General features: G+C 49.8%; 5 protein-coding genes across 5 annotated transcripts; 3 read left to right on the forward strand and 2 right to left on the reverse strand.

Annotated features, from left to right (window-relative positions):
- Positions 1-1,624: 1,624 nt before the first annotated feature.
- Triagg1_7523 (transcriptional regulator family: Fungal Specific TF) lies at positions 1,625-3,928 on the forward strand (the record flags this gene model as incomplete). Its single annotated transcript, XM_062902268.1, has 5 exons — positions 1,625-1,958; positions 2,019-2,259; positions 2,346-2,549; positions 2,603-3,134; positions 3,197-3,928. The coding sequence occupies 5 exons, from the start codon at positions 1,625-1,627 to the stop codon at positions 3,926-3,928; spliced, it is 2,043 nt and encodes a 680-aa protein (XP_062753580.1).
- Positions 3,929-4,712: 784 nt separating this feature from the next.
- Positions 4,713-5,474, reverse strand: Triagg1_7524 (uncharacterized protein; the record flags this gene model as incomplete). Its single annotated transcript, XM_062902269.1, has 4 exons — positions 4,713-4,867; positions 4,940-5,195; positions 5,268-5,330; positions 5,406-5,474. The coding sequence occupies 4 exons, from the start codon at positions 5,472-5,474 to the stop codon at positions 4,713-4,715; spliced, it is 543 nt and encodes a 180-aa protein (XP_062753581.1).
- A 3,584-nt stretch (positions 5,475-9,058) lies between these two features.
- On the forward strand, positions 9,059-10,910 carry Triagg1_7525 (CAZyme family AA7; the record flags this gene model as incomplete). Its single annotated transcript, XM_062902270.1, has 3 exons — positions 9,059-9,333; positions 9,393-9,593; positions 9,656-10,910. 3 exons carry the CDS (start codon positions 9,059-9,061, stop codon positions 10,908-10,910), a joined length of 1,731 nt encoding a protein of 576 aa, XP_062753582.1.
- A 907-nt stretch (positions 10,911-11,817) lies between these two features.
- Triagg1_7526 (uncharacterized protein) lies at positions 11,818-13,821 on the reverse strand (the record flags this gene model as incomplete). The annotated part of the gene is made up of 3 exons (XM_062902271.1): positions 11,818-12,099; positions 12,156-13,666; positions 13,776-13,821. 3 exons carry the CDS (start codon positions 13,819-13,821, stop codon positions 11,818-11,820), a joined length of 1,839 nt encoding a protein of 612 aa, XP_062753583.1.
- A 215-nt stretch (positions 13,822-14,036) lies between these two features.
- Triagg1_7527 (uncharacterized protein) lies at positions 14,037-15,628 on the forward strand (the record flags this gene model as incomplete). Its single annotated transcript, XM_062902272.1, has 3 exons — positions 14,037-14,261; positions 14,441-14,835; positions 14,899-15,628. The coding sequence occupies 3 exons, from the start codon at positions 14,037-14,039 to the stop codon at positions 15,626-15,628; spliced, it is 1,350 nt and encodes a 449-aa protein (XP_062753584.1).
- Positions 15,629-16,935: the final 1,307 nt, after the last annotated feature.

The following is a 16,935-nucleotide window of genomic DNA, read 5'->3' on the forward strand; positions in this document are numbered from 1 at the left end:
GAAAGATTCATCAAATCGTACCACCAACAATAACACAGGATCTCGGACACCGCGGAATCCCACAGAACCATATTGAGCCTGTTGTACACGTACATGGCGTCTTCAAGTGCTCATAGTACTAACATCGCTAAGATCGCTAACATGGCGCACTCATCATTAAGCCTATCGCTCGTCTATTTAGCATCAGCATAAGCCCCAGAGGCGATATGGAGATGTACATACTGGCTGTTGCGACAGGGGACAGGGAGGGCGACTACCTGGACTTTGAGCCCACACACACACAAACACAAGGAGGAGGCGTCCCCGTATAAAAAAAACAATAGGTAGGGGTTATATTTATTCAGGAAAGCGGCATAAACCGTAGATGGATTTAGTCCGCTTCACACAATGTAGGGGCTGCAGTTACATGTATTCAGGTAAGCGGCGTAACCACAGATGGATTGAGGCTGCTTCAAAGAAGTAGGGGATAGTTACATATTCAAGAAAGCGGTGTCACTCCGTACATGGATTGATTCCTTCAAAAAAAAAAAAAAAACTCCAAAAAAACTTCTGCCTTGGCAGGCCCTGAATAACTGGAACCTCTTGGGAGTATCCATGGTCCTGGGTAGCAAGTGGTGTCTGTCATGTACCATCTATGGTACGCTTTCGCATTTGGCTACTCCGAGTCATGTCGAATCTCATGGAAAAGGCCCTGCTACCTGGGGTTGACCCAATTCTCAGCGGCATAATGCCGCATGGCTTGCCTGTAAATACTACACACACGTACGTAGCTGGACGGAGTGTAACTGCCAGGGTGTATGTCGACACCCGGTTATATGTAGGCTGACAAGGCTCTTGAACACGTTTAATTTGTCAGTGCGTGTTTTGGGACCCCCCAATCCTTCCATTCCTTTGCTTATCACTAGCGGCGACACGGAAAGAGATGGCGACGTCCGTCTGCTTTGGGCATCTGGCATAGCTAGTAAGCAGCGGATGGTTTCTGTCGCAGATACCGATAGCCATCAAGTCCGTATGACAGACTGCGCTGAATCCTCCATGTCCGTCCTCGAATGCCAGTCCGTTCGAAGCGTCCGGAGCTCTGGAACCCCCGCTGTGCCGCTCCCCACAGCTGAACCATGTTCGCCCTCGTTCTTCTCCAGGTCAACGATACCGTTGCATGAAGATTATCGTCACAATCAGAAGAAACCGAGCTGACGGGCTCAGCAAGGAGAAGACGCAAGATGCTGGTAGCTATGCCTGAGGGGAATCCATGGCAAGGCAGGGCCTTTGAGTGGATATCGACGTATGCGTCTGCGTATGACAACAGAGCCACAGTGATACAGGTACCTGGTTGTTACTCGCACGCTCCTCTGAGATAGTAAGCGCTGAGGCTGAGGTATCATCCAACGGAACCGTACTTTTGCGGTACCTTGCCAGCTATTTTCGCCATGATTTCCGTCCCCATGCTAGTTGGTGCAAGCGTGAGTGACGAATCCTTGTAGCCGGAATTGACTCAGCTTGCCAGGTTAAGACGCCAATCATTGGAAGTGAGAGTATTAATACAATGCAGACTTGCTATCGACGGACCCAACGACACGAGCTGGACAAGAGAGAAGAAAGACACAGAAATTCAAACACGGCAATTATGGGATCCATGGTAAACGATGCTGTCGTTGCGGAGCCAATTGCTCCCATTTGCGCTCTCGGTGATGAGCACAATCACACAACTCTGGAGGAGGGGGCGATGACGGCCACGCCAGCAACGTCGACGACGCACAACACGACATCCTCGTCTTCGTCTCTACGAAGACTCGCGTGCGACGCATGTCGAGCCCGCAAAGTCAGATGCGACAGGCAGGATCCGCCATGTAGCAGATGCGCAAAGGTGGGAGTGACATGCCGCTACTCCAGCCGATCAAAACCGACGCCGTCCAAGATGGACTTGTCGAGGTTTCTCGTCACCCTCAACAATAGACTTAGTAAGTTCCGGCCGCTCCCCATGGTTATGCCTTGTGACTCGTGGCTGAGACAAATTACAGAACAAGCAGAGGCGCAGCTCGCCACGACACGTCTGATGCAGCAGCGGAATCGACAACCCTTCCCGATGGCATGGGGAGATGTTGATATCACGCCGCAAATAGTAAACTCTTCTCCAAACTCCAGTCCGCCGAGAGAAGTGACGCCGCCGCACATGGTTTCCGGACCGGGCTCAACTTATGATCTGCAAAAGATGGAGGTGATGCACGACAAGGGCATGGTGCAGCAAACCGTCTCAGAGTGGTAAGGCAATACACAGCATCAAGAATCCCCGCAGGGGCTTGGATAGAGATTAACAAGGCCCCTTGAACTAGGTGCAACCAAACTAGCACAACAACAACCGTTGTCCCTACAGAGGCACCCGAGTTCTCGCCGTTTGATGCGTTTGCCACGTCCTTGTCGGCGGATATCATGATGAGCCAGGCGATGCCAGAAAACCCCCCCTTCGAGTTCGAGCCCATGTTCTTTGACATCTCGTCATCATCCACGAGTCAGTCTGTGCCGACAGTGTCGGCCACAATTCTACAGGGACTGTATGTTGTAAATGATTTTCCAGACTGGCTACGCGAGGCTGACATGAAAATAGTTACGACCGATATTTTGAAGTCTTCCACCCCATCATCCCCATTATCAACAGAACACGTTTCCAGCATGAGATGTCGCAGCCATCACCGTCGGTCGAAGTGCAGGCACTGTCGTATGCCATCGGCACCTTGACCGCATTCTCTGTGCCCGAGCTGCATTATTATGTAGATCACTATTACGAGCAGGCTCGCAATCTTATGGACGTTTGCGAGCGGCAAGAGAGCGGCGACTCGTTGAGCAACATCAACATAATGCAAGCCTACGTAATCTTGACCCTCTACGAGCTGAAGCAGCCAAACTTTGCCCGGGCCTGGTTGACGCTTGGTCGCGCCATTCGGCTTTCCAAAATGATGGGCCTGGACACCGTGGAAACGGATTCGAGCATGGGTACGCAATGGGGACTGCGTAAGCAACTTATTCATCCAACTAGCTCAGCAGACCAAGAGGAGAGGCGACGAGTCTTTTGGAGCCTCTTCATCTTCGACTCGTTTGCGAGCCTACGGGTGAGCGGCGGCCCAGCCTTTGATGGAGAAGTAAGTACACGTATTGGATACACCAATTTCTGGTTGGATTTCCGCTGACAGAATTCAAAAAGGTCAATGTCCAGCTTCCCAGTCTGAGCGACTACCCGGATTACTCGACCGAGAGGATGCCTGGGTTGCAGCAGGTATTCGACCTGACGGAAACGGCTCCCATTTCCTCATTTGCTGCAAACGCCATCATGATCTGCATCTACCAGCGCTATTACAGCCACATCCAATCCGCATATTCAGAGGCCTCTCATGCATTCTGGGAGACGCACTATGCGATTGACAAGTCCCTCAATCACTGCCGTACGACCCTGCTGGCGCAGCACATGAACGGCAACAGTGGCGGGGACCCAACGTCCATCGCGCTGCGAATGAATCTGAACGCGCTCAAGATCAATTTGCACGAGACGGTGCTCATCAAGGTCGAGAAGGATCAATTGCCAGTGAACCTCGCGACGGATGCCGTGGCTCAATGCGTTTGTGCCGTTACCGATATCGTCCAGGCCGTCCAGCTGGGCATGCGGCTGACGGGCAACAAGTTGGAGACTTTCCGGCATTTGGACCGATTTCTCGTCTGGCCAATTACAACCTCTATTCAAGTGTGCTTCCGCATGCTTTACAATGGAGAGGACGATGCCACTCCTTACATCAACTCTCTCCGCATTCTTTCCAATGCGATGAAGGACCTAATCGACCCCGAGCATATTGCTCCGGGTTTATTGGAAAAGGCCGAAGCCCGGGTTGCCGAGGCGGCGCGGTCTACACGGAAGAAACGAACAGTTGACGACGAGCTATGAAATTTTTCTACTTGTGCATGGGTTCAATGGAAACTGTCTTCTTTCAATGAATTCTTTTTCTTTATTTTGTTTATCCGCCTAGGCCTGGGCACTTTGATTCATGATGTAATGTCCGGCTGGGGAGTATCACCGGTGGTAATGTCTATACCTGTACCCGCACTTGGTTCCTGGATTTTTTGTTGTTTCTTGTCTAGGGCGGTGTATCTGATTGATTAGCGTCACTTTGTTATTCTTTTATTGCACACTTCTGTTAGATAGCCGCAGTGGCTGCATCTTGGGTGTGTGTGTGTGTGTGTGTGTGTGTGTGTGTGTGCGTGTGCGTGTCGACCATACTTGGCTAGGTGCTGCAAGGATCAAGCTACCACACCGTCTGCACTATGCAGGTAGTAGGCCTATTATATGTACCTATTCAGTATGAAGCTAGCTTTAGAATGCCGATCAGTCCTTCTATCAAACCTTCTAGGCCATCGTGAAATAAGTCTCCCAATAGTACAATCAGTCCCAGCGTAGAGAAAAGGGGTGAATATAGCAGCACCGTTTTGGATGCTGCCGTACAAGAATATATGGTTTACTGAGGATCTGTAGAGGAATTTCATGTAATAAAGGACACACAGCTTGGGTTTTCTACTGAATAATGTAATATATCACGATCGTATTGACGTACTATCTCCTTAGAAAAGCAAGGGTGCAATTGCTAGTAGTAAAACTACCAGGTTTAATCATCTATCATTATCATGGTCGAAGTCCCCGCATGTCCTCCACTTGTGAGGCTCCTCTTTGAAATTTACACATCGCCTGTACCACAGAGGATACGAGAAACACGAATCTCAGCAAGGGGTTGACCAGTCTCGCTGATAGCAAAGCGCTGGCTGCAAGCAAACATCATGCCTTCCAGGGGCTTGTAAACCTCATGGCCTGATGTGATTGTCATTTGCTCGACTAGGCACGCACGAGATATTAGCCAAAACGGCCATGCCGGCGCTAGGGGGGGTTAGAAGCTCGAATACTCACTTCCATCTCCAAAAGGAGGAGTCTTTGCCTCGGGGGAGCCGGTGATCAGTCCAAGAATGGCCGGGGTCAGTTGGGAGACACCATTGGCCTCGAGTCGGATGGACCGGTTCTCCTTGTCTGAGATAATGCAAGAAACACTAAGGCGGGCATGGGTCTTGTCTGCATCAATGCGGAACCAGTCGTGGCCATGACTAAGAGTCATGTCCAACTTGGGCTCGAAGCCCGCGACAGACTTCAGAGTGCCCTCGCCGAGAGGCTATCCAAGTACTTTTGTGAGTGGATGTTGATTCGGCGAACTTTGAACTGAGAATTTCAAACATGGACTTACAACACCAACGAGGGAAGAACCAGTGTAGATGTCTCCACAAGGGAACTGGCCGGCAATGCTAACCTGCAAAGTGTTAGCCGCGTTGACTTATCCTGCACAAATATTCAACCATGTGTCGAATGATTTCCAAAGACGAACCCGGATGACAAAGGCCGGCTGCAGGGTGGGGAAGCTCTCGAGAGGAGCGACGAAGTCTTCAGAAGCCATTGTAGATGAGATATTGAATGAACTAAACGAGAAACTTCAATGTTCAAAGTTTAATTCTTTTCGAGAATGCTGAGAGAGTGCTGGTTGCTAGTGGGTGTTGCCTGTTCCTGGTGTGCTGCTCCAATTCCAAGGGCCTGGCCACAACAAGCATGGGTATTTATACATCTTAAAGCATACGGAGAGAGGCTCAGTCTTCATACAGGCATATCCACACGCCGGGAAACGTGCAACTATCGGGACGCCAGTTCATCAGACACCACACCTGCAGGCCTATGCGGCGCCGCTGGATCTGCGAGACAGGGGTGAGAGCGGCATCTACAAGTGTCCGCCAACCCTGTCGTAGATGCCCCGAGCCAGCCTCGGCCCGCGCTTGTATGTGCTGCTATCTGTACACCCCGAGGGCGGCGTTGGGCGAGTTCAAGGTGGTTGTGGCGTGGCATCGGGACCTGCGAGATGGAGGCCCCCACGCCGCCCTACTGGAAGGACCCTGACGGATACTTTAATGCAGGGGTTACTGACAAGCCTGACCAATGAGCGTGTTTTGCTCCGAGATGAGCGTCAGGCAACGATGCTCGGAGTCTGCTCTCCGCCATGCCGCCCCGGGCCCCACATCTCGGACTACGGTTCTCCGCAATGCCTGCCAAGTGCCGAACGCTTCCGATTTTGATAAACTTGAGGATAGCTTAATTCTGAAACTCAATTTTTTTGCGACGGCAGAGGTTAGGAGATGGAATTGTAAGTAGATGGGCGTGAAATGGGTAGGCAGCCGAAGAAAGCTTGGTGTCGGTCTCAGCGGCCTGGTCTCGGCCTTGTCTCTCTGTCAGAAAAAGAAAACTAGGCGGCAGTCAGAAACCACGCAAAACCATGAAACTTGATTTGGTGATTGTATTATACGTAATTGAAGATGAAGAAACAGAGTACCAGTGTCAAATAGCCCACGATGGCTATTTCAATGTAAAAGATGAGTTGTAGATGTCGGACAGCTTCTGCTGGAAGACAAAGAAGCCAGCAGAAATATAGATCATCACTCCATGCTCCTAAGGAATTAATATTTGTTCGAAATTAGCATCAATTTATGGACTTGAACTATTTTATTAGCCTCTGGCAATTCTCTGTCCCACTTGTGTCCTTACATCTGTGTTGTCTGTGCCGGATGCCACCCTCATTTGCGATACCATTCCCCCTATCTTTACAAGCTTGACTAAAAGTTGTGAACTACAGGAGGTCGGTGGAATTACCAAACAAAGACACATCATCCGAAGTAGGTATGACTAAAACAGCCGTCAAGATGGAAACTGCCGGTATCTTCTGCGGTTCTTCTCCGCCTACAAGCACGGTTATCGTCCAATAAGAGAGGGAAACATTGCTGATACGTATTACCCTAACTCGCGAGCGACTATAAGAAGCGTGTATACCCTTCCCAAGTTGCCACCCTCTATCGTTTCAGCAGTGTCCTTGTGATGCCTACATGTGCTACACGCGCCCAAGCCAACGGAACGTGGAGATCAGGCTTTATTCTACTCAGTCACCACGTTAATCTCGCGATCAGTATTTCTCGTTTGAATTTTTAAAATTAATACCGATTTCTTCGTTGCATTTTCGGTGTAGCCGTGCTCCATCTAGGATGCCTTAGGGTGGAAAAGGGGGGTGGATGGGAGTTCGTAGCCCCCTTTATGCCACATTAGAGCGCAGAAAGTAAAAGCTCAACTGAGTACTCTCTGTTAGTGCTTTAATGACGGCATTTATCGCACTGTACTCTCTTTTCAACCCACCTTGACGTGATGATGCACCGAAGGCTAAATATTTGCGTCTGCCTCTTCTGTGATGTGGAAAAGCTTCTTACTAGAAATGCCGGCGTACGGCTGTGAATTTTCTTTGGAGAGATACACTAGAGTACTTTCGCCTTTCTGATATCAGTAATTCGTGGCAAGTCCTGCAGACCGTAGCAATAAATATTTGGCCTAGTGGTTGCTCACCACCCTGCTCGCTGAGTCTTGTTACATTCCATACGGAGACCAGAGCGATAAGTGATTAAGATTACCGGTACTACCTATACGGAGTAATGAGACCCAGTAATCTGCAGATTTTCAGGAACCATCACACAAGTGCCTGGATCACGGCAATGCCGGCTGAGGTTAGCCTACGAAAACTCCTGGGATGTCATGTATATGCTTTGCAGATCCTGTACCCATAGCAAGTTTCATCAGACTTGTACGACCATCTGGTTGAAACCCCGATTTGTGGCAGCTGATCTAATGCAGTACCGGATCCAACAACATGCTGTGCCAGGAACAAGATCCTAAGCAATAGCCATAATTGCCAATTTGGGATACCATTGGGATACCATTGGGATACCATTGGGATACCATTTAAGGATGCTGAATCTTCACATTTATTACCAGACCACTCTTTATGAAAGCTTCATTATGGATTGAAACTACCAAGATTCAATTCACGCCCAGTATTCAACTTCTGTCAGTAGCCTACAGCGATAATACCCCATCTTTGATCATCAACCTGATAATGAGGCTCTGCACGTACTGAATCACGAGTCAACATGTGGCCTTGCGACTCAGAACCACGTGTTGCTACCATCTCTTCCAATGCGTCAAGAGCAGATCTAGGGTACCCGGACATGAATCATCTTGCATACAAGTAGACTACTGCAAGAGCCTTGAGTTACGATGGACCGCATTGAACTCGGAGATATACGAACTAGACTCAAAGTGAAACCATGGTACCTCATTTGGAATAGTTGCTCCAAATGCTACATTGTTTGAAATACCCGCGCAAAATACCATACTTAGATCTCATCCTCTCTTACATCGTACCATTGATGACACGTTCTCGCAAGACGGCGTTCCGACGAGTAAGACTATAGCCTACTCCGTATTGCTGTTCAAAAGCTCAGTCGACTACCGGATCCTCGGCGCCGCTGCCCGACATTCAGCTGGGCATCCAAATCTCCTCGTGTGGTTCATTGGGGGTATCCCAGCGTCAAGGTCTCAAGATCTCGGTGTCATTCGGATAAGTCTGCCGCAAAGTACCAATGTCGTTCCCAATTAACTGTTGCATCCACCGGCTCAGCTCAAGCCGCGCTAGACACCAACTTTCCAGAGCCATAGCGCATGGTAATAAATCGCCCTGATGCCTGGAAATGCGACGCTGATGCGTGGCTGAGCGCTGATCCAATCTCGAGTTGAAGCTGTACCTACATGAACCCCCGACCCGCCTCCACACCGGGCCGCGTTGGACGCTGCACGACCCACCCCTGTCGCGGGTTTCTCAAGTGCGCCGTCAGCTGAGGCAACCCCTGTCATAGCTATGCTGGACAACGGTTCCTTGGACAAACAATTCTCTGGATGAGTTGGAGGAAGTCTTTCGCTTCGATTGATGGTGCCGTGATCCGTTGGGCTGGAATCAGCGGTGGCCAAGGGCTCGAGACTGTTTTGTGGTGGCGTCGTCAATCCCATAGGTATAAAGAGGTCGAGCATTCTGCGTTTCTACGGTGTCTTTTTTTTTTTCAGTATCACTCTCAACAACAGCTCCAGTGGCATTCAAAAGGCATCAAAAAATCCGTTACAATGGCTTTTCAATCGGCCCTCCTTATGGGTCTGGCTGCCGTGGGAAGCGCCAGTTATCTTCCTGCAACTCCTGCTCCCGCCAACTGCAGAGTTCTTCCTGGAGATTCAGACTGGCCATCGACTTCTCTGTGGAACTCTCTCAACAAGACCATCAATGGACACTTGATCGCCGCGGTGCCTCAGGCCAGTGCTTGCCACGATGCGCCCTTCAACAATTACAATGCTACGTTCTGCGCACAGATTCAAGCTGGATGGAACGAGACCAAGTTGTACCAGTAGGTTACTAGACGCATATATTGGGAAGAGTCAACCAAATAGACTGACATAATTTCAGTATCGATTCGCCCGCTGAGTTCTTGAACATGTACTTTGAGAACTACACCTGCGACCCGTTCACTCCTCGGTCCAAGCCTTGCAGTCTGGGTAACTACGCCAGCTACATTATCAACGTCACTGGAGCTGCCGATGTCCAGGCTGGTATCAGCTTTGCCAAGCAGCACAATGTTCGCTTGAACATCAAGAACACTGGTCACGAGTGAGTAGACTAGCAACCACCATACGCTTCCATAAGAAGGAGACTAACCAGGAAATCATCAGCTACTTGGGAAAGAGCACTGGCAAGGGCGGTTTAACCTTCTGGACTCACAACCTCAAGTCCACCCAGTACATCCCCAAATACAGCTCTTCCCACTACAGCGGCCCTGCTTTGAAGCTTGGCGCTGGTGTTGAGGGTTTCGAGGCCTATCTTGCCGCTTACAACTCCGGAAACCAAATCGTTGGTGGAAGTTGCCCTACAGTCGGCATTTCTGGTGGTTACAGCCAGGGTGGTGGCCACTCTATGCTTATGCCCGCTTTTGGTCTTGCTGCCGACAACGTTCTCGAGTGGGAGGTCGTCACTGCTGATGGCAAGCACCTGATTGCCACTCCCACCCAGAACTCTGATCTCTACTGGGCCATCAGCGGCGGTGGTGGCGGCACCTTCGGTGTTGTCTTGTCCATGACTAGCCGAGTTCACAAGGACGGTATTGTTGGCGGTGCTTCTCTCGTCTTCGACGACAGCAAGGTTGGCAACGACGTTTTCTGGGAGGCTATTGGCGCTTTCCACACTCTTCTCCCCGGCCTCGTCGACCATGGTAACGGTGCCACTTACGTGCTTACTCCTCACGAGTTTCTTACTTTGGCTTTCACCATGCCCGGCAAGGATCTCGACGGTATCAACGTTCTGATGAAGCCATTCCTCGATGATCTTACCAGCCGCGGCATTGAGTACCAATACGCGCCTCGCGTTTCTCCCAGCTACTACGATCACGTCTCCTTCTATCTTGGACCCCTGCCTGAGGGTTCCTCCGACTACGCTCCCTTCACTGGTAGCCGCATCATGCCCCGAGATCTGCTCCTTGACCCCAAGCAGAACCCGATCATCATGAAAGCCCTTCGCAATGCTACCATGACTGAAGGTTATGCTCCTTTCCCCTGCCAGGCATTCAACGTCTCTTACCAGGCTCATCCCGACAACTCTGTTCACCCAGCTTGGCGAACTGGTTTGTCCATGTGCTTGACTCCTGGTGACTGGGACCCTTCTGCCCCCCCTGCTGCCATGCAGGCTCGTCAGGACTACGCCGCCAACGTCCTGCAGCCCATGATTGATGCTGTCACCCCTGGTGGTGGTGTCTACCTCAACGAGGCCAACTATAAGCAGCACAACTGGCAGGAGGCCTTCCACGGCTCCAACTACCCCAAGCTTCTCTCAATCAAGAAGAAGTACGACCCCAACTCTCTTTTCTATGCTAACACTGCTGTCGGCAGTGAGGCCTGGACTGTGGACGGCAACAACAGACTTTGCCGCTCCTAAACTTGTGGCGTTGTCTATTGACTATTGTTGGGAGATTTTGGATAGAATTGGGAAATGACATGCTTGCCCTGAGATTGAGCTGTGAGATTGGTGTGATATGGATACGCTGAGGTCTAGAGTTTTTCCTTTGCCTTCTATACTATAAACTATTTTCCTTGCCTTTAGATTAGCAATGTAGTTGTGAGACAGAGGATCAATAATAATGTTGTGTACTTGCAGAATTATGTCTATAACTCGGTGTTTTCCTTTACTGATGGGATATACAGCACACTCTATTATAGTCCAACACCCGTAGCTTCAATCTCCACTCTTTGTAATTACCGATAGACATTTAGGACTTCGTAACAAAGACAGAACCCAATGACAGATTTCCCTTTTCGGTTAGATGAACAACGAGTCAAATATTCTTTAGGATAGTATTCTAACTTAGTTTGGTCTAAGAGTTGAGAAAACATCATTGCTGAACCAAGTCTTATAGCTTGTATCGAACTAGCTTACTCAACCCTTTCAACACATTTGCTTCTTTCTTCTTTTAATCATTGCCATATTATCCACTTTGGATGTTACCGTTTTTGATACTCTGGAGTTTTCTTCTTCATTGCCACTAAGATGTTTTGCCTTGTATTATTATCTTCTCTAGTGGCAGCCCTGAGGAGCCTTTTAGCATTTGCTAGGAGATTTGTCATAAGTACAAATGAAAGCGGGAAAATTTGAAACATCGCCGGAAATATGTCAACTTCATTGTTCAATTGCTTGTGCGTGCTCTGATATAGATTTAACTGATACAGGAAAAGGCTACTACTAGAACTACCATCTTTTTCAAACTAAATATGTATGTATCATTACGTCGGCCATCATAAGTTAAACAGAAAAGAAAAGAAAAAACTACCAAACACCATATTGACACTCAGTTAAATCCAAGGGGCTTAACTGCGTTGGCGTGGCCGTTTTCTTGCTTCACAATGCTAAGCCCATCAGGGCCAACACTGGGTGTCTCAGACCCGGCGGAAACAGGGGTCATGGAACCAGAAGCGGTACCTTCGGGAGTTGCCTTTAGGCCCAATGACTGAAGGTACTCTTGCTGAATGCCCTTGTACTCGCTCGGATATGCAGGTGCGAATAGTCCTGCGAAGAAACCCTTCTTGCGGTAAGTTTTGACGCCGAGGTCGCCAAGTAGAGTATCAATGTACTGTATATAAGTCAGAATAACGTGGCAAGGTTACAAAGGGACAAAAGTCCACTCACTGGGAGGAAGTCGTAGATAGCATAAGCGTGTTTTCGGCCTTGGGCAACATATCGCTTGCCGGTCCAGGTGTTCCATTCAGCAACTTCTTGTTCCATTTCTTCCTGAGATGGAATATCGTGAAGACCGAGTAGGAAAGCTGTGCCCCAAAGGGCTTGTGTCTCAGATACTGTGGGAGTGAAAATGGAGTGGATGAATCCAGGGAAAATGACGGAACGATCTCCTTGAGCAGCGAGCTTAGGGACAATAAGTCGGCGATAGTGTCGGCTAGGACCATGCAGAAGCTTCCTTCCGCCTGCCGTCAACTCTCGTTCAAACTTCTTCTCGCCAAAGGGGCTCTTCTTGAGGTAAGGTAGAAGCTCGTCGACCGTCTTCTCAGCCTCTTCGCCGAGCTTAGCCCACTTTTCATCTTCTTCGGGGTTAGGCAGAAATCCAAGCTCTTGTTGCAGCTCTTCGCTGAAGACCTGGAATGACTTGTCGAATCCAGTGCACATGACAATGTAATCCGTCTGGAAGCTCTCGCCGTTCTTCAGATTGACAACGTTGTTGTTATCAAGTGATGCAATATCTGACCTGTGCACAGTGCAGTCGCCGCGATGGAAAGTCTTCCAGAAGAGAGGGACACTGGCTGCACCGAGGCCTGCGTTGGCCCAGAAGATTCCATTTCCTTCGGGACCGGGTCGAAGTTTCCTGGCATTTTCGGACTTGGAGTAGCCAGAGTGTCGATCAGCAATCCAGTTCACGATTAGCCAGAAGATGTAAACAAATCCCCGTCCCAGCATAGTCCTTTGGAAAAACTGGTGACCAGCACCGTCGGTGCTCATGATGCTCATGCCCATCAATGCCATGAATCTGGTGGTGACCACGTCCATGGTGTTTCTAAGGCCGAGGAGAGTCGGGGGCATGATGGCCAGCGGCCCTGATCCATCTTCTCGGATGATCCAGTTGACCTTTTTGCCAGCATTCAGCAGGAAAAAGACTGTGTCGTAGGCTGACTTGGCTCCTCCAATGACAGTGGCAGTATTGATTTTTCCAAGCGCCTCAAGATGCACACCCATTTCGGAGGAGTGGATTACGGTAGAGTTAAAGTTGTTTCTCGGCCAAGCAGGTATGACAGGGTGTGAAGTTGCTCCTGAGGCGTAGATGAGCTTCTCGCACTCAATGGGAGCTTTGCCTTCAATCTCTAGACGCCATCCGCCAGATGACAGGCGAATAACACGAGCCACCCTAGTTCGGAGACGAGTTCGGCGGACAAGATCGTAGTCCTGGGCGAAATCGGTCAAGTAGTTGTGAATTGTTTCACCAGAAACGTATCCATCGTCGGTGATGCCCTCATGTTTCATGGGATAGAAGGAATATTCGAACAATCCATGTTTGATTTGTGCGTAGAGACCCGGGTAAAGCTTATCGGTTGCCCACACACCACCGAACGAGCTCTGCTCATCGATGATAACAAGATTGGTCGTTGGCGCGAAGTCGAGGTAGGTTTTGGCAGAAATTAAGCCGTTCCAGCCTAGACGCCACACAGGTTGGCCAGTATCAGCAGTGTTTCGAGGTGCAAACCAGAGTATGTGTGTGTATTCAGAGTGTGTAGGCAGGGGTGCCGGGAATTTAGTGCTTACCAGCGCCAACAACGATAACGTCGACCTTCTCCGCTGTAGAATCCATGACTGGCGATAAACGTCTGGGGAAGCGGCGCTTATAGATCTAGCACGTGCAAAATACCAAGTTGGTTAATTGCCAGTCGGATTCATCTCCCTTGATGAGCTTCGCTGCACGATGGGCTTGCCAGTTTACTCTTTATACCAATCGATCCTCCGTCATCAAGTCCAAGAGGTGACTGCTGCTTATGATGGAACATACGAAAATCAGGGTCAGGTCGTATGATTCGCTGCTTGGAATTTAGTTTATCTGTGAGCTCAGCAAACGAATGCGAAAATCCCGGCCTTATGGCTGACGATGCCGCACGGGCGACCTCGGACCGCAGTGGGGACCTCCGGCCCGCCAGGAACTCGGAGCTCAACGGTCTTACACCAGAAGCAAGGTCAATCACTATGAACACTAAGAGGATTTCAATGTCAGCTCGGCATCCTTACAGCGCAACTGCTGTGCGTTTGCGTGAAAGATCGCGCTTCTCGTAGTTTTGCTCTCCGCAGCATGCTGGTATAAACAAAGATGCCATCCTCTCGCACGAAACAGCACGCTTACTAGAGTCGACAAAGAAACAAAACGGAACCGCTGCTTGCAGACTCTCGTACTCGTGCGTATCAACTTGCTGCTTTCGCAGTACCCTAGCACAACTTGCAAGGACAATAAAATTATACCTTTAGCCATGGCCTTGGTCGACGCTTACTACGTCTTCAGGGCCTTTACTGGCCTTGGGTTTTACTCGCAATGGATTGTCATGATGCAAAACGGCTCCTTCATGACAATGCTATGGACCAATCTGAAAGGAGTGTTTCCTACTGGCACCCCTGTCAAGACTTCCTGGACAGGCATTTGGCCCGTTGACTTTGTTCTCGGCCTGCTAGTTGTCTTTTTTGGCGCCGTCAACAACGTGGCTGACTTGAGCGACCTTGGTCCGTTCCTAATGCTGGTGGACCTGGTCTTTGCTCTGGTTGTCTTCAACATCATGACATTGGTCGAAGATCGTCGAAACAGGAAAACAGGCCCACTGAGATAGTATGTTGATTCCACTCCATCCCAACTCACATGAGTCCAGACTAATCTGTAACTGTTGATTAGCCCGGCGGTATGGCAGTTCTTGTGGAACTGGTGTGGCGCGGCTTCCGTGCTCCCCGTATATTGCCACCTATACGTGTCGAAGAGACTAGGCAGCAAGACTTCGCTCCTCTCAAACGACCAGGCCCAGGCCCTGCCACTTACGGCACTCTGGAGTATCGTCATTTCGCTCCCTCTCTTGCTCCCTTCAGCCCTGGGAGCCCAGCCGTTTGATATTCAGGATGGTGTGGTAGTCTGGTTCTTTGGCCCGTTCTTCCTGGGCCTGTTCCAAGACCTAGTGAGCGTCCTGTTTTCGGGAGAAAGCTACAAGGGCATCCGCAAGCCAGTGACTCTCGCTTACTGGATTGTTGGCCTCACCAGCGCCGTGGTCCACATTGGGGTTGCAGTGTGGGCTTACAATGCTCCCGAGTTGTCGTGGTATCGTGTCTACTGGCCTAATCATGCTGCTGTCATAGCGGACAGCCCGACTTACATGACTGAAGGCGCGATGCTCTTCATGCAGTACGACCACGTCCTCATCTATCTGTGTGTCATCGGCATGGGGCTGTATATGCTCAGTCCCCAGAAGGCTGTAACTGCTCCCTTTCTGGGAGAGAAGGTCAGGGCGGGTTGGCCGATGGTAAAGCTCACTGCCATTACCGCAGCGGCAGGGCCCGGAGCGGGGCTGGCATGGCTGATGTGCCATAGAGAAGGGGAGTTGGATGCGGCAGCCGAACAGAGGAAACGCAGATGAATAGGCGAAATGTGTTGAATACTCGTACCAGCAGAAATTGTCGTGCTGGCTCGGATGGTTAATGACCGAGAGCCTAGCCCGTACGGGCTGCATGTACTCGTAAGCGAAGTAAGCAAGGGAAGTTAACATGGGGCTGTATCGTTGGACATGGTGGATACAATAATGGAGGATTGCGGTTGAGAGGAATATTCTGGTATAATAGGCACTCCTTCAGTGTACAGATAATGCAACAAGTATGCATAAACAGAGTGATACCTTCCTAGATCATTGGTAGTTTGTAGTGGTCCTACATGTAGTTAACACACAATCAAACCTCTCTACTGGTAGTTACTGTTGGATTCCTCGCCATAGTACGACACAATCTACGTATACTCTACTAGAGAACAGGTCTCCCATATGTGTAACAAACAACCTAAAGTCTCTAAAAAAAAATTTTTTTTTTGAAGGAACTCGGATGGATTTACGTACGTAAGAGCAAATCTATTACATTAAAAGCCTGGGTAACCGTAGAAGGTGGCGAAAACGACACAGAAATCAATTGACCAGGTATTCCACTCCAACGCTGGATTCAAACGAAATTCTCCCATATACAACTTGACAACAATAAACAACCTGTAAAAATTTAACCTTTCTATTCTATCTTTTCTTTGCTATCTGATTCCTCTCCCCCATTTGATCATCACTTAGTGTTCCTCCCGGGTAATTCTAATCTTTACATGTAAGCGTCGCGGTTATTCTGGCTCCATTGTTCTTCATTTCCCATTCCGTAACCTTGATAGCACTATTCGGAACCGCTTGCTCCGCTTACTAGGTTTAGAGGATATGTGACAAATGGGTGTGTAAGTAAGTAACTTACTGGTAACCGATGCATGCATAGCAACGCAAACATGTGGCCGGGATGCATGCACCTGTCGTTTGGTAATGGTACATAATCGCCTCTGCTCCCCCCTGGGATCTAGGATAGATAAGATGAGCGCTTATTCGCGCAAACTGCGCACTCCCTCCCGGTCTCCAGGGTTTCGGAGCGGGTCGAAGCGTTGCTCGGCCTCGAGAGAAGCTGTGCTGATGGGAGTGCTAGCCCCGATGAGGCAGCCCCGATCTGATCAGTGGATACGAGGGCGCGCAATTCAAGTGCGTCTTACACCTTACAGTACGGAGGAGGATCGCCGCAGCTTTGCACGAGAAGGCTGGGGGGAGTCAAGGGCCGCGGATTGTGGGGTGCAGGGGTGAACAATGGCGAGGCCCTCGTGGCTCTCTGGGTTGTAACCAAGTGCCCTCAGCTCGCTCCAGGCAAGCCAGAAGTGCAA

Source organism: Trichoderma aggressivum (assembly GCF_033847375.1).
Source record: "Trichoderma aggressivum f. europaeum strain CBS 100526 chromosome Unknown scaffold_033, whole genome shotgun sequence".
In the NCBI taxonomy this organism is placed as follows: domain Eukaryota; kingdom Fungi; phylum Ascomycota; class Sordariomycetes; order Hypocreales; family Hypocreaceae; genus Trichoderma; species Trichoderma aggressivum.